This window comes from Convolutriloba macropyga, chromosome 7 (genome assembly GCF_964194025.1).
Source record: "Convolutriloba macropyga chromosome 7, txConMacr16.3, whole genome shotgun sequence".
Classification (NCBI taxonomy): domain Eukaryota; kingdom Metazoa; phylum Xenacoelomorpha; order Acoela; family Convolutidae; genus Convolutriloba; species Convolutriloba macropyga.
In genome coordinates, this window is record NC_134474.1 from 59,055,345 (window position 1) to 59,067,938 (window position 12,594).

Below are 12,594 nucleotides of genomic sequence, written 5' to 3' on the forward strand. Positions count from 1 at the left end.
TCTTGTTGCTAGGCGTAACACTAGATAAAACTATGTTCCGAAACGCATGTGGAGCAACTCAGTTTTATCCCTTGCACAATCATCTATCAGTAGTTCCGCTTGAGTTTCAGTTTTGTGAATTATTTCTCCTAACAACAAAAATTTCTTCCTTGTCAAGAATAACGTACGCGGTTTTTTTTGGGAAGATTGAAATCACAACGTGGCAAAATGAAATAGTTTTGAAGCAATTCTCGAGGACCCGGATCAACTAAACCATGATACAATACGATGGCAATCCTTAATTTTAGTATAAAATTCGTAGTTAATCTTATGAGAGTCACTGGATTTTGTCTCCCTTCGCGCGATTGCCTCTGAAGTTGTTTTTTAAAACTAAATTTCTTTTGATGTTATTTGAGTATGTTATTATAGTGCAGTATAGATTTTCTTGAGTCGTCTCAAAATTCAATTAATTGAATTCAATTGGTAAATTTAAGATTGCCGCCGTGTTTTATCATGATCTAAATGGCGGCGTTTTTCGTGAATTGCCTCAGGGTTAATTTTTTTTTACTACGTACTCTTAATCTTCCCTAGAACTTAGGCGTATGTTGCTTTTAATGATCAAGCTATTCTTGAACATTCTTGTTGCTAGGCGTAACACTAGATGAAACTATGTTACAAAACCCATGTGGAGCAAGTCAGTTTTATCACTTGCACAACCATCTATCAGTACTTCCGCATGAGTTTCACGAAATAGTTTTGTGAGCTATTCCTCCTAATAAAAAAGCGTTTAAAGACGGCTTCCTTGTCCAGATTAACGTACGCGGATTTTTTTTGGAAGATTGAAAGTACAGCGTGGCAAAACGAAATAGTTTTGAAGCAATTTTCGATGACCGGGATCAATGTATAATTGATCCGGGTCATCGAGAATTGCTTCAAAGCTATTTCATTTTGCCACGTTGTGATTTTAATCTTCCCAAAAAAATCCGCGTACGTTATTCTTGACAAGGAAGAAATTTTTGTTGTTAGGAGAAATAATTCACAAAACTATGTTCTGAAACTCAAGCGGAACTACTGATAGATGATTGTGCAAGGGATAAATTTGAGTTACTCCACATGGAATTTGTAACATAGTTTCATCTAGTGTTACGCCTAGCAACAAGAGCGTTCAAGAACAGCTTGATACATTTCGGTGGCAATCCTTTAAATTAGTATAAAATTCGCGGTTAATTAGTAAATTCAAGGTTAGCGCCGTGTTTTATCACTATATAATTGATTGTGGTCCTCAATGCTGCACAAAATCATTTTATGAAGCTCATGTTGAACTACATTGTTAGATAATTGTGCAGCGGATAAACTATCTGAGTAGTTCCTCGTGGGTTTTGTAGCATAGTTTTATCTAGTATTACGCCTAGCAACAGAAGCGTTTATAAACAGCTTGATTATAAAAAAAACACGCATAATTTTTTGACCTCAAATTTCACACTCAGTTTTGTTTAAATAACTTCCAAAGCAATTTGTTGTCGTTGAGAACGTTGATCAGGGTTAATCAGATATAGCCGGTGGTAGCATGCTTTGCATGCCAAGTTTTTGTTTTTCCAGAATTGTCTGTAGTTAATGAACATGACTCAGAACCTGGGAGGTCAGAAAAAAAAGAGTTTCATGTGGGGTACATGTTCTTTTGAGACATAGATATTTTATGCCCTGCACAATTCTCTTTTAATGTCTCAAAAGAACATTGTACCCAAGTACCCACATTAATGAAAGTTTACTTCAATGTCCTAGGTTCCGCGTGATGTTCATAAACTTGACAATTTTGAAAAAACTACTTAGCGTTGCACTAAAAGCATGCTTCTTTCGCCTATATTTGATTGACCCTGATCACAAATTTTTGATTTGCTGACGAATGAAAAATTAAAGGTCCCGATGGCAATTTTTTTATAGCACGAAAACGCTTAGCGTGATTTTTTACAGGGAATATTCTATAAGCATTTTTGTGCTATAAAAATATTGCCATCGGGACCTTTATTTTTTTAATTTGTCAGAAAATCAAAAATTTGTGATCAGGGTCAATCAAATATAGGCGAAGGAAGCATGCTTTTAGTGCAACGCTTAGTTTTTTTCAAAGTTGTCAAGTTTATGAACATCACGCGGAACCTAGGACGTCAAAGTAAAGTGTCATTAAGTTGGGTACAATGTCTTTTCTTTCTCTAAGAATTTGCTGTTTTGAACTTAATGTTTGCGTTATTCGGAAATCAAGTATATTTCATCAATGTTAATCAAATATAGCAGGTGGAAGCATTCTCGGGAGCAAAGATTCTTTTGTAATATCATTGGCGGAGCTTAGTATGATTGCGAATGATATCCGCATATTGCTAATAGTGGAATTTTACATTGCTAGTGTTTACGTCCAAATCAAAACGTAGGATCAATATTTTCAAAATGTCATACGGTTCATAAAAGATTGCCCATTGAGTTTATATACTCAATTGTAGGAGCCATGGCTGACCTTCGGCTCATAAATCGGCTTTGGATCTGGACTGTATTGATAACCTGAAGTTTTCACATTATTAATATCGGTTTCCTTGCTGCTAATGGCTGATGTCAAGAAGGGTAAACTCGAATTCTTTATTAATTTTACAAGTCTTTTATATATTCAGCACTTAAACTGCTGTATGAACACTTTTTCATGAGTAAGTAATTTCCAAATACTTAGTTATTGGATATCTTGGATTCTGCTTAGGCATTGCCATTGATTCAATATTATGCTCAGTCTTTACAAAAGGAGTCAAGTTTGACGAGTTTGAATCTGAAGATACGATAGTTCTCAATAATCACATTCCGAGTGATTCCAGGTATTCGGCAATGACTGCAACGCCCTTGTTGGTATTGCCATGTGACCCGCCCTCAACCGTATGGCCAATCACCGCGGCCGTCTTGGAACTCTGGACTGTAATTGCTCCCATGTCTTTTTTCTTGGCCAGGATAAGGTTATCCTCTGATCTCAAAAATTGGTACCTCACTCCTGTAAAACGAGAAATTTTTGGTTAGATTTGAAATATCGAAATGCAGAACAGAACATTTAAGTTATAATCTGTTCGATAAAATTGAAATAAGCGAACATCCGAAAATATCGAAGCATGCAATTGAGCATCAATGTGTGCCATTTGGAGCTAACCCCCCTTACTTAGCTTTAATTTTTTACATTGAACTTCGAAATCTATCCGGTGATTTCTGGAACGTTCACTTATTTTAATTTAATAGATTGCGATACAAATATTACTGTTTGTGAGTAGTTTTAACGATAATTTGGTTTGCGGTATTATGTCTATTGTTGATGCTATTAGAGAGCGGCTTCAATTTCCTTTTTTGTAACTTAGCTGTACGATTACTTTTTGTAAGATAGTTGAATGGCCTGGCTGAACTAATATGATTCAACCAGATGCTTAAATTGTGTTTCCATTTTGTTCAAGGATTGCTTTGGTTGCATTTAGACTTAATGATTAGAGACTTCAAGATAGAGCTTTTGAAAGTTTATGTGGATGATTTTGGAGAGCAGTTGGACGGATGCTGTTTTTGGTTTTAGGAGCTTAATGTTGATACTTGGTTCGACAACTAACGTTTTCTGTTCATTTAGATGTAACAAATTTCAAATCTGTAGAAAAAGAAAAATTCTGAACTTCGTTGGTCAGTGTAGTGTACAATATCACCTTTAACCCATTTATTAATAGGTCTAGAATTAAATACCCTATATTAATTAGATAAAGCATAAGCGGGTACTTTTGGATCCGTTTAGCTGAGGGGGGAGGGGTGGGGGATAAAATTACCTTCAATTGTTATTCCATTGGCTTGAAGTGGTTCAAAATTTATCGATGTGAGCGCACTCGCAATGGGTGTGATCTCCGCAGGGCTTATTTTCAGGGCAGATGGGTGCCCGTCCGTGGTCCACTTGGACCCGTCCAGTCCCACAATGCACGCTTTGTCACATGCTCCGCTGCAGTGACCCAGAAGATTGTCAATGTAACTGTCCCAACTCATTGTCTTCTATGATGAGTTATTATGATTACTACTACCTGTTAAAAACATCAATTGCTTGCTTCATTTATTAGGGATAGAATTTTCAATTAGTTAATCAGAAAAGGTTATATACTTGTATATTCCCTAAAAACGCTAGCAGTTTCGATTTTAATTTTTTTTTTTTTTGGGGGGGGGGGGGGGGCTGTTATGATTCCGCTGACAAGTTGAAAATTGTGTGCTAAATTATGGGGAACAACTGCGGGGCGATGTTTCCACTCATTGCGATCTTTTCTGTATAACTTGATCCTGTTTGTATTCGGCACTTGCCATATTCGAAGTTGTTCCAAAAAAAGAAGGTAATAAAACAACTTACGTGTTAGAGGCGTACAATTCAAACACAAAGTTGGCTCAAATGTAGTCGAGTAACACGTGTGAAGCGAATTGTTTATTAAAAAGAAAGTGAGCTTTTTATGCAGATAAACTAAAAACGTTGGTTATCATGAATCAAGATTCGATACGTTTTGCTCATGCACACAGCTGCGCTCGAATGTTGGTTCGTTCTTCTGATCTGGTTAAACGTTTTATGGTCGATATTCGTGTGCATGTTTGGTACCGTACCTTCGAATTTTTCTATAGCTGACCAAACTCATAAGAATGTGGTTATCAAATCTGAAAAGTTATGGTTTGCAGCGATCGCGTAGAACATTTATGATTAACGATGACTAGTATTAAACGAAAACTTTGTGGTAATTTTCTATTGTTGAGGTGCAACATTGCAGCGGATGACGAAATGGTTGTATTTGTCTCAATAGACTGAATAAAAGCTGTTCTAAAATTATAATTCATATGAATCACAATTTACGAACCGCTTTTGCCGACCATGAGTAAAACAGCCTCTTTTCAATCTCCAGAACAATAGATAATACAAGTTATTAATAAACTGTTTGGAGGGTCGAGCAGCAGCATGAAAAATAATATGAGTACTAAATGAGTTTTTTTCAATGCAAGTTTTTTGTTATTGCACAGATATGATTTTCCCCTGCTCTCAAGATCACTTGTGTTCGCCTTTTTTGCAATCCTATTCGTCGTTTTTGCTGATTTGGGAAGATTTTTAATGGAAAGTTTAGTCAGCAACAAATCACGTTGGCAGAAAACAAACAAGACAGCTGTTTTTGCCAGATTACTGAAAAAAAATCGAAAAGTGATGAGTAGCAGCGAAAATAAGTAGCACCAAGGTACTTTGAGATTAATTTAGTTTATACGCGACAAAAGTAGCCGGCTGTTTAACTTAATTGATGACACTGCAGTTCCACAGATGCATTAAACAAGGGAGTTTGCCTAAATGCTTCAAAATATCTTTTTCTTCCAAACTGGCTTCAACAAAGTGAATGAAAGATGAAAAAAGTTAACGCTGAGTACCGGTTACTCTTTAAATTAGTAAGGCTTACAGATGTGCGCTACATGAAACCTTAGAGAGAGAACGTAGATTCTACGTGATTTGGAAGAATTAACTGATTAAATACGCAAAACTACGTAGCAAAAAACCTACATAATTATCTGTAGAAATGTCGACCATTTGCTAATCTTAAGACAACGACAAATTGAAAAACTCAAATAATATTTATAATAATAATAAAATTGTTTCTAGCAGTCTTCTACAATTTCTTCTTAAAATTTAAATATTGGTTACAAATCTTTATAATTAGGTCTGTGGGAGAGCACTATCTAGACAATGGTCAAACTTCAAGTGTCTCAGTAACATAAAAAAAAAACATTTTAAAACTTGTTTTCTGACATATAAACTAATTTAAGCCTGTTTCCGTGTTTTTTTTTGGGGGAAACACCAACAGCAAACTAAGTACTTAAAGGTTTAATATGTGTCGAAAGATATTAAAATTTAAGAATTAAACATTATAATTTAAAATTTAATTTTTGAACATTATAAATTCATAAATTAAATTCGTTGAAAAATTAGTAATCATGAACAATTTTTATGATTGCAAATTAAAAATGCTTGTAATTGCCGAATCTTAATTACAACTTGGTTTCACATGGTTCACACTTTGGCTTTGATGAATCTTCATTGAAAAACTTTCTCCAAAGTAAGCAATATGGACATATTTCTAGCATTTTTAACTTTGATTAGCTCAGAGGCATGCGATTGAGGAAACAGCAAATAAATTTAAAAAATTTAAGTTTTATTTACCGGGAATTTGCAGGGAGAGCAAAGCGATTCCTTGAAAGAGGAAGAAAGGACATTTCTGCTGATGTGGGAAGATTTTTTGATGAAAAGTCTGGTCAGGAACGGATCACGTTGGTAGAAAAGCAACAAGATAGCTGTTTTTGCCAGATTACTGAAAAAAATTGAAAAGCTATGATTAACAGCGAAAATAAGTAGCATCAAGATACTTAAAAATTAATTTTTTTTATACGCGACAAAAGTAGCCGGCTGTTTAATTTAATTGATAACACTGCAGTTCCACAGATGCACTAAAGAAGGGAGTTTGCCTAAATGCTTCAAAAATATCTTTTTCTTCAAAACTGGCTTCAACAATGACACTTAAAACGACTGGATAATTTCTCTAGTGCCTGTAATTGGAAAAATTGTTGAACGCATTATCTTGGCATTCATTGAGTTTTTCTGAAACTTTTATTCTTGAAACTCTGGCACCGTTTGGGTTTATTTGTGGAAAAACACAATTAATTTGATGGCTACTTTATTGAAAAAGTAAAAGTATTTGTTACACTGATAAAGCTAGCAAATGTACCTGCGCAACAGAAAAGTGATGTTACTTCTTCAATAAAATAGCCAGCATATTAATTCTGCTTTTTCTACAAGTAAATCCAAATGGCGCTAGAGAGTTTCTTAAAAATTTAAGAAAAAACTAAATGCACTCGAGGACAATGCGTTCAACAACTTTTCCAATTACAGTCACTAGAGAATTTATCCAGTCGTCTTAAAGGTCACTGTTGAAGCCAGTTTTGAATATAAAGATGTTTCTGAAGCATTTAGACAAACTCCCTTCTTTGATGCATCTATGGAAAAAAGTATCATCAATTCAATTAAACAGCCGGCTACTTTTTTGGCGTATGAATAAAATTAATTTTAAAGTATCTTGGTGCTACGTATATTTGCTGCTACTCATCACTTTTCGAGTTTTCTTCGGTAATCTGGCAAAAACAGCTATCTTCTTGGCTGTCTACCAAAGTGATTTTTGCTGACCAATGTTTCCATTAAAAACTCTTCCGAAATCATCAAAAACTATCAAATGTGCTTTCCTCCTGTTTCGAGGAATCGGGTTGGTCTCCCTGCATTTTCCCTGTGGATGAAACTCAAATTTTTTAAAATTTTTTGCTGCTTCCTTTTCAACAAAACGTACATTTCTTTTTTCAAGAAAGCATTTGTCTTAATTTCGCGAAAGTGTTCTTAGTGTGGTCTGAGCGGATCAATCCACGCTATCTCAAATTCGTATCCATCCAGGAGGATGCATTTTGTCATCTATAAACAATTGAACGTCCGATTTACCAAAGAAAGAATTGGAGTAAACCAGGGATAAGTTTACACTGAACCCGCATAACTCAACTATAATTATATTGAAATCAAATAAAAAATGGACAACGAAAAACAAGCCTTTTTGCTTTTTCTTTGAAATCCTATTCGTCGTTTTTAACTAATCAAGTTTTGTCGGATTGTTTTGTTCTGAGATCGCAGACATGAATTTAGAAAGACATCAGAAAATTCATGATTTGGACTCAGAAAACGAGCGGAGTGTAAGTTTTCCATAATGAATGAAGACCAAGATAAAAAAAAATGGTAATTAACCAAATCAAATGTAAGGGAGTATCTTTTTATTAAGACTCATAAAAATCTGTTTCAATAGAAGCAGCAAATAATAAAGAAAATTTCAAGTTTCACTTACCGGGAAAATGCGCGATTCCTTGAAACAGGAAGAAAGAACCTTTGATAATTTTTGCTGATTTGGGAAGACTTTTTGATGGAATGATTGGTGTGCAAAAAATCACGTTGGTAGAAAACCAACAAGATAGCTGTTTTTGCCAGATTACTGAAAAAGATCGAAAAGTGATGAGTAACAGCAAAAATAAGTAGCACCAAGATGCTTTAAATTTAATTTTATTTTTACGCGATAAAAGTAGCCGGCTGTTTAATTGATTTGATGATACTGTTTTTCCACAGATGCATTAAAGAAGGAAGTTTGTCTATATGCTTCAAAATTATCTTTATATTCAAAACTTGCCTGAACCACTAGATAATTTTTTAGTGCCTTTAGTTGGAAAAGTTGTTGAACGCATTATCTTGGAATTCCTTGAGTTACTCTTATACTTTTACTCTTGAAACTCTGGCATCAGTTGGGTTTACTTGTGGAAAAAGCACAATTAATTTGGTGGCTGCTTTTTTGAAGAAGTAACATCAAGTTTCTCTTGCGCAGGTACATTTTGTTGCCTTATCAGTGTAACAGAAACCTGATTTTACTTCTCTAAAGTAGCCATCAAATTAATTGTGTTTTTCCACAAGTAGACCAAAACGGTGCAAGAGTTTCAAGAATAAAAGTTTAAGCAAAACTCAATGAATTCCAAGATAATGCGTTCAACAATTTTTCCAATTACAGGCAATAGAGAAATTATCCAGTCGTTTTAAGTGTCACTGTTGAAGCCAGTTTTGAAGAAATTATTTTTGAAGCATTTAGGCAAACTCTCCCTTCTTTAATGCATCTGTGGAACTGCAGTGTCATCGATTGAAGTTAAACAGCCGGTTAATTTTGTCACGTATTACTAAAATTATAAAATTAATTTTAAAGCATCTTGGTGCTATTTATTTTTGCTGTCACTCATCACTTTTCGATTTTTTCAGTAATCTGGCAAAAACAGCTATCTTGTTGGTTTTCTACCAACGTGATTTGCTGCTGACCAGACTTTCCATCAAAAAACCTTCCCAAATCAGCAAAAATCTCTTTTTTTCCTGTTTCGAGGAATTGCTTTGCTCTGCCTGCAATTTCCCTGTAAATAAAACTAAAATTTTTTGAAATTTATTTGCTGCATCCTGAATTGCATGCCTCTGAGCTAATCAAAGTTAAAAATGCTAGAAATATGTCCATATTGCTTACTTTTTGAGAAAGTTTTTAATGAAGATTCATCAAAGCCAAAGTGTGAATCATGTGAAATCAAATTGTATTTAGGATGCGGCAATTGAAAGCGTTTTTAGTTTATAAAAATAAAAACTGTTCATGATTTCTAATTTTCCGACGAATTTAAATTTTTTTTACGAATTTATAATGTTCAAAATTTAATTTTTAATTTATAATGTTTACTTCTTGAATTTTAATATTTTTCGACAAATATTAAAATTTTGATCACATAGTTTGCTGTTGGTGTTTCACCAAAAAAATCCACGGAAACTGACTTAAATTAGTTTATATGTCAGAAAACAAGTTTTAAAATGTTTTTTTTATGTTACTGAGACACTTGAAGTTTGACCATTGTCTAGATGGTGCTCTCTCATAGACCTAAATATTAAGATTTGTAACAAATTTTTAAATTTTAAGAAGAAATTGTAGAAGACTGCTAGAAACAATTTTATTATTCTTTTAATTGTTATTTGAGTTTTTCAATTTGTCGTTGTCTTAAGGTTAGCAAAAGATCGATATTTCTAGAGATAATTATTTAGGTTTTTAGCTACGTAGTTTTGCGTGTTTACTCAATTAATTCTTCCAAATCACGTAGAATCTACGTTCTCTCTCTAAGGTTTCATGTAGCGCATATCTGTAAGCCTTACTAATTAAAGAGTAACCGGGACTCAGCGTTAACTTTTTCATTGAGTTTGCTGGCGTCTATTTTAGTCCGATTTTTTTACACTTTTTCCTATTCTACAAAACCTCGAAACCTCAAGCTGGCAAGAGGATGTCTTTGCGGAAACCTTTTGCAAAAAGACTCAGATTTTTAAAGGAGTTCGTTTTTAATTGATCTCATACGAATTATTGGAAACGGAGGTCTTTTTTTAGCTGAAGCGAGTTTTTTCGTGACCTAAATGTTGACTTCTTTTTTCGATCCATTATCTATTTTTGGGCTTTGATTTTTTTTTTTGAAAATTTTACTTCAACCGTTGTTAAGTTTGTAATGTATAGTAATTATGAACTTTAAAGATATTCAAGGTGAAAAATTTATTTTGAGAATTTTTGATCCGATATAAGTCCCTCCCGCCCATCTGATCTACAAGTAATGTGTATATGGTGACCTCCGCGCCATAGAGTCGCGATACGGTCACCATATACACATTACTCTAATTCACTTTATATATCCACTACTCTATTTTCACTTCTTGTATATTTTAAATCTATCATTTCTTGTCTCACTTAGTGCAAGCCACTAGTACAGAGTTAAGCTGATAATTAACAATTATCAGACCGATAGTTCGGGTTCTATCCCCACTGACTCCAGTGGACGTCCCCAGATACTAGTATAAAACTAGTGAGACCGTGTAACAAGCACGTAAAACCAATTTGCGAAAATCTGTGAAGCCACCTTGTGGATTGTTGTTTTGCTAATCACTCTTTAAGAGCGATTCACTTTTTTTGGGGTGATTCCTGAATAGGGAGATCGCTCTTTTTCACTCTTAAACAGTGATTCCCTCTTTTTTTATTTTTTTATATACTTTTATTTCAAATTATCTATACTCTTCAATAAATTTATATTTTCTTTTACTTGTTCTATATTTAACCCATTGTTAATAAGAAATGATACAAAATTATAATATTTACACGAAGGACCTTCGGTATTGTTACACCAACAACTTTCCTCAGTTTGGCTAATAACTAAAGGACTTACCGTCTTGCTTTGCCAACTAGGATTAATTGTTTTCTGACTCAGATTTCTACTAAATCCTCTAGTTAATTCTACATCTGGATGTTGTTTCTTTACATGAGCCCGTATTCCATCATATCTCACAACAGAAGTACAATATGGACAATTAACTTTAGCTGAAGTACAACTTCTACATGTATACTTACTCATCAGTTAGTGGTTTTACATAATTACATTTATTACAACTTCTAATTAAGACTTCTGGGCTATGGTTAGGGTTGAGGTTGGGGTTAGGGTTGGGGTTAGGGTTAAGGTTATGGTTAGGGTTAAGGTTAATGTGAGGGTTAAGGTTAAGGTTAGGGTTAGGGTCTGAGTTAGAGTTAGAGTCATAGACAGAACTAGAACCAGAACCAGATCCAGAACCAGAACTAGAGCTAGAGCTAGAACTAGAGCTAGAACTAGATTCATTTTTTAAAGAACAACCCCATGGAGAAAAATCATTAGCACAAATACCACTTAATATTATATTACCACACATACATTTATCAGTTTTATCTTTATGACATGATTCATAATGATATTTTAAAACAGCAATGTTTCCATATTTATAGTTACACTCTAAACATTGTAAAAGCATTTCTAATAGGGTAAACTTTGATATTTACCTAATCATAGGACTTTGTCCATCAGTGGAACTGCTCCGTGGGGTAATATTTAGCCATGAATTCAATTAAATCTTTAGTATTATCTTTAGATGTGATACACTCTGCTATCTTTAGATGTGATACACAGATGTGATACACACTTTAGGAAATATTTATTTCCTAAAGTATTGAGTGTATTAGTTTTACATCTCTTATCTGAAATCAAATCAAGGTCTAATTCTTTTTTATCTTTAACAAAAATTTATAACCTCTTCTCTAAATTCTTCATGATTGCCATATAATCTGGTTAAAAATTTTCCCCCCTTTCTATTCAAAATTCCCATCTCTTCATTGACGAAGTCACAGTTACACTGATTTATATATTCCTCTTGCATTGTATTTCGTGAATTAGCAAAGCTACTTCGTGGATCATTATCCAACTCTTCTCCATATCCAACATTAACCAATGTATTTACTCTACTCAATATTGTGCTTGCTCCCATTGCTACACTCCCAGCATTTCTTGATATTATATCAGGATAAATATATCTAAATATAATTAAACCTGAGCTTATAATTCCACCAACTGTTGATAAACTTTTTATACCCTTTCCCATAATCATTTCTTTAGTTAGAACATCATTCTGTATTTTAATATTATTTAAAGTAAGAAGTTTATTAAAATAAAACTGATAATTATCATAATTAATAACATTTCTATCTGTTGCATTAATCATTAGTGGTTTCATATATGCTATAAGTTTATTTATATCTTCTCTTTCTAAATCATCTTTTAAACTAAGAGCTTTTAAATCAAGGAAACCAACTCTTGAATCATATATCATTGTTCTATTACTATTAATAATAATAAAAGTATTTTCCTTTTTATTATATTTAATTATACCATAACGAAGTTCATCTGACATTCCATCTGTACGATTATAATGGTTACTATTTAACTCATTAATTATTTTATTGAAGTCATGTTCACATTTATATATCTCATTAAAGTTTTTAAATAGATCAGGTCCATTATAAGTTGTTAAATAAATAGTATCACAACTCATTCTTGCTGTATTAATTATTTTAGCCTGTTTATGACACATTACAATCATTTGAATATTATAATGTCTACCTTCAG

General features: G+C 33.5%; 2 protein-coding genes across 2 annotated transcripts in view; one reads left to right on the plus strand and one right to left on the minus strand.

The window, feature by feature from the left end:
- LOC142343087 (uncharacterized) overlaps positions 1-12,594 on the plus strand; it is a 183,819-nt gene that overhangs the window by 48,111 nt on the left and 123,114 nt on the right. The gene's annotated exons all lie outside the window — the stretch shown is intronic.
- Positions 2,591-4,568, minus strand: LOC142342411 (profilin-like). Its single transcript, XM_075393729.1, has 3 exons — positions 4,367-4,568; positions 3,804-4,049; positions 2,591-3,001 (listed from the first exon to the last, which is right to left on the minus strand). The coding sequence occupies exons 2-3, from the start codon at positions 4,012-4,014 to the stop codon at positions 2,811-2,813; spliced, it is 402 nt and encodes a 133-aa protein (XP_075249844.1). The 5' UTR covers positions 4,015-4,049; positions 4,367-4,568; the 3' UTR covers positions 2,591-2,810.